The sequence below is a fragment of the Pyrgilauda ruficollis genome, unplaced genomic scaffold (assembly GCF_017590135.1).
Source record: "Pyrgilauda ruficollis isolate IOZ18807 unplaced genomic scaffold, ASM1759013v1 scaffold24, whole genome shotgun sequence".
Lineage (NCBI taxonomy): Eukaryota > Metazoa > Chordata > Aves > Passeriformes > Passeridae > Pyrgilauda > Pyrgilauda ruficollis.
In genome coordinates, this window is record NW_024523648.1 from 11,136,798 (window position 1) to 11,139,239 (window position 2,442).

Here is a 2,442-nt window from a genome sequence, read left to right on the forward strand (position 1 = left end):
CCCCCGGCGCGCACACGGGCGGGACCCCGCTGGGAGCGGGGGGACACGCGGGGGCCGCGCCCCCCCATCCCGCCGCGCTGCCGGGAGAGCAAGGAGGGGAGCGGGAGCCCGAGCAAGTCCAGCGTGGAGTCCAGTCCGCGTTTTGCGGGTGCGCGGGAGCGATCGGGGCGGAGGGGGCGATGGCTGCCGGCGCTGGCTCGCTCGCTCGCTCATGCCATGCTGGGCCAGCGCGGCTCCGGCAGACGTGTGTTTACCCATATCCGGGTTAGGGAGGAAAGGAGGAGAAAAAAAAAGTTTCATTTAAACCTGAACAAAAAAACTTTCAACGTGAAATCACACAGCGGGAACGGGCACGGACCGTAAGGCGTTCTTACCATTTCTAACCTCAACCACGGACTCGGGGAGGGAAATCGCTGTAATTCGGTGCGTGCGGAGCGGTCCGCAGGGGATACTCTGGGCTCAGTCAAGTCCCTGCCCCAGCCGCTTCTCTTTCTGCCCCGCTCCTCTCCCCCATCCTCTGCTCGCCCCCCATTTTTCAGGGTGGGAGTCGATTTTGGTTTTTTTTTTTTTTTTTTTTTTTTTTGTAGTTACTATTATCAGCACTAATTTCTCCGGACTCGCAATGTTGCGATGATCATGGCCGCGCAAGTCGCAGCGGCTCCGGCGAGTGCGAACAACAGCAAGGGCAAAGCCCCGAGCCTGCCGGTCGGCCTGGGCCCAGAGCGAGGCCCGGGGGGGGCCGGGGCTCCCGGGCCGGGCCCCGCACTGGGGGTCGGCGAGGGGAGTCCGGCCGGCGGCAACAGCGTGAATAATTTAGATCACCATCTCCACCACCACCACCGCAGCGAGCCGCCGAACATGGCCAATAACGCGGCTCCCGCCGCTGCCGCCGGTAACAACAACAACAACGCCAGCGGCGGCGGCGGCGGCTCCTCCTCGGAGCCGGCTCTGAAGGAAGGTGGAAGCTCCTCGGAGTTATCTTCATCTTCTTCGTCTTCTTCCTCCTCCTCCTCCTCCTCCTCCAACCCGGGCTCGGCTATGGAGACGGGGCTGCTCCCCAACCACAAGCTGAAGAGCGTCGGAGGCGATCACCCCGCCGCGCCGCCCCACCACCACCATGCCCACCACCCGCATCACCATGCCCACCACCACCATGCCCACCACCCGCACCACCACCACCATGCACTACAGCAGCAGCTAAATCAATTCCCGCCGCCGCCGCCGCAGCAGCCGCCGCCTCAGCACCATCCCGTGCAGAATAACAACAGCAGCCTCGGCGGCGGCGGCGGCGGCAGCGGCAGCAACAACAACGGCGGTGGCGGTGGCGGCGCTGCTCAGCCCAGTGCAGACATGGAGCAGCAGCAACATGGAGGAAAAGACAGTGTTTTGGGCGCTCAGGCCGAGCCCCCCCAGCAGCCGCAGCAAATGCTGAATAAAGGCGCCGACGAGGAGGAGATGCCCGGCAAGATGGGCGAGCCCATCGGCGGCCGCTACGACCACCCCGGCTTGGGACCCCTGGGCGGACAGCAGCAGCCCCAGCAGCCGCCCCCGAGCGCTGGGAGCGGCGGCGGCGGCCTCGGCGGCGGCGGCGGGAGCGGGGGAGGCGGCGGCGGCCCCTCCGCGGTGGGTGTCTCGGAGTTCAATAGCTATTATGGCAACCCTGCCCCTGCCCCTGCCAGCAGCGCTACGGCGAGCCGCGCCGGGCCTTGCTTTGATCAACATGGCGGACAACAAAGCCCCGGGATGGGGATAATGCACCCCACGGCGGCCCCCAACAGCATGGACCCCCTGCAGAACTCCCACGAAGGGTACCCCAACAGCCAGTACAACCACTACCCGGGCTACGGCCGCGGCCCCNNNNGAGCCGTGGCGGCGGCGGCGGCGGCGGCCGCTGGGGCAGGCGGCGGCGGCTACGGGGGCTCCGCGGCGGGCTACGGGGTGCTGAGCTCCCCGAGGCAGCCCGGCGGCGGCATGATGATGGGCCCCGGCGGCGGAGCCGGCCTCGGCAAGGCTGGTGCCGGCGCGGCGGCGGCGGCCGGCGGCTTTGCGCGGTTCTCCGGGCAGAATCAGCACCCGTCCGGAGCCACCCCTACCTTGAACCAGCTGCTCACGTCCCCCAGCCCCATGATGCGGAGCTACGGCAGCAGCTACCCCGACTACAGCAGCCCCAGCGCCCCGCCGCAGCCCCAGCCCCAGGCAGCGGCGGCCGCCCCGGGAAGCCAGCAGGCAGCGGCGGGCATGGGCATGGGCAAGGACATGGGCGCCCAGTACGGAGCGGCGAACCCGGCCTGGGCAGCGGCTCAACAAAGGAACCACCCGGCGATGAGCCCCGGGAACACCGGGCAGGCCATCAGCAGGACCCAGGTAACTCCCCGCGCTCGCTTAATGACGGCTCGTGCCTCCGTGTCGCTCGTGTCGGGCTCTTAGTTTCTTTGTAATTCA

At 67.8% G+C, this 2,442-nt stretch overlaps 1 protein-coding gene across 3 annotated transcripts in view; it reads left to right on the forward strand.

Annotated features, from left to right (window-relative positions):
- The first annotated feature begins 341 nt into the window (after positions 1 to 341).
- Positions 342 to 2,442, forward strand: part of ARID1B (AT-rich interaction domain 1B) — a 325,668-nt gene continuing 323,567 nt past the window's right edge. For all 3 annotated transcript variants that reach the window (XM_041469726.1, XM_041469727.1, XM_041469728.1), the window contains exons 1-2: positions 342 to 423; positions 588 to 2,364. In XM_041469726.1, the coding sequence (XP_041325660.1) occupies positions 631 to 2,364 (1,734 nt within the window). In that variant the 5' untranslated portion in view covers positions 342 to 423; positions 588 to 630. The remainder of the gene's footprint in view (positions 424 to 587; positions 2,365 to 2,442) is intronic.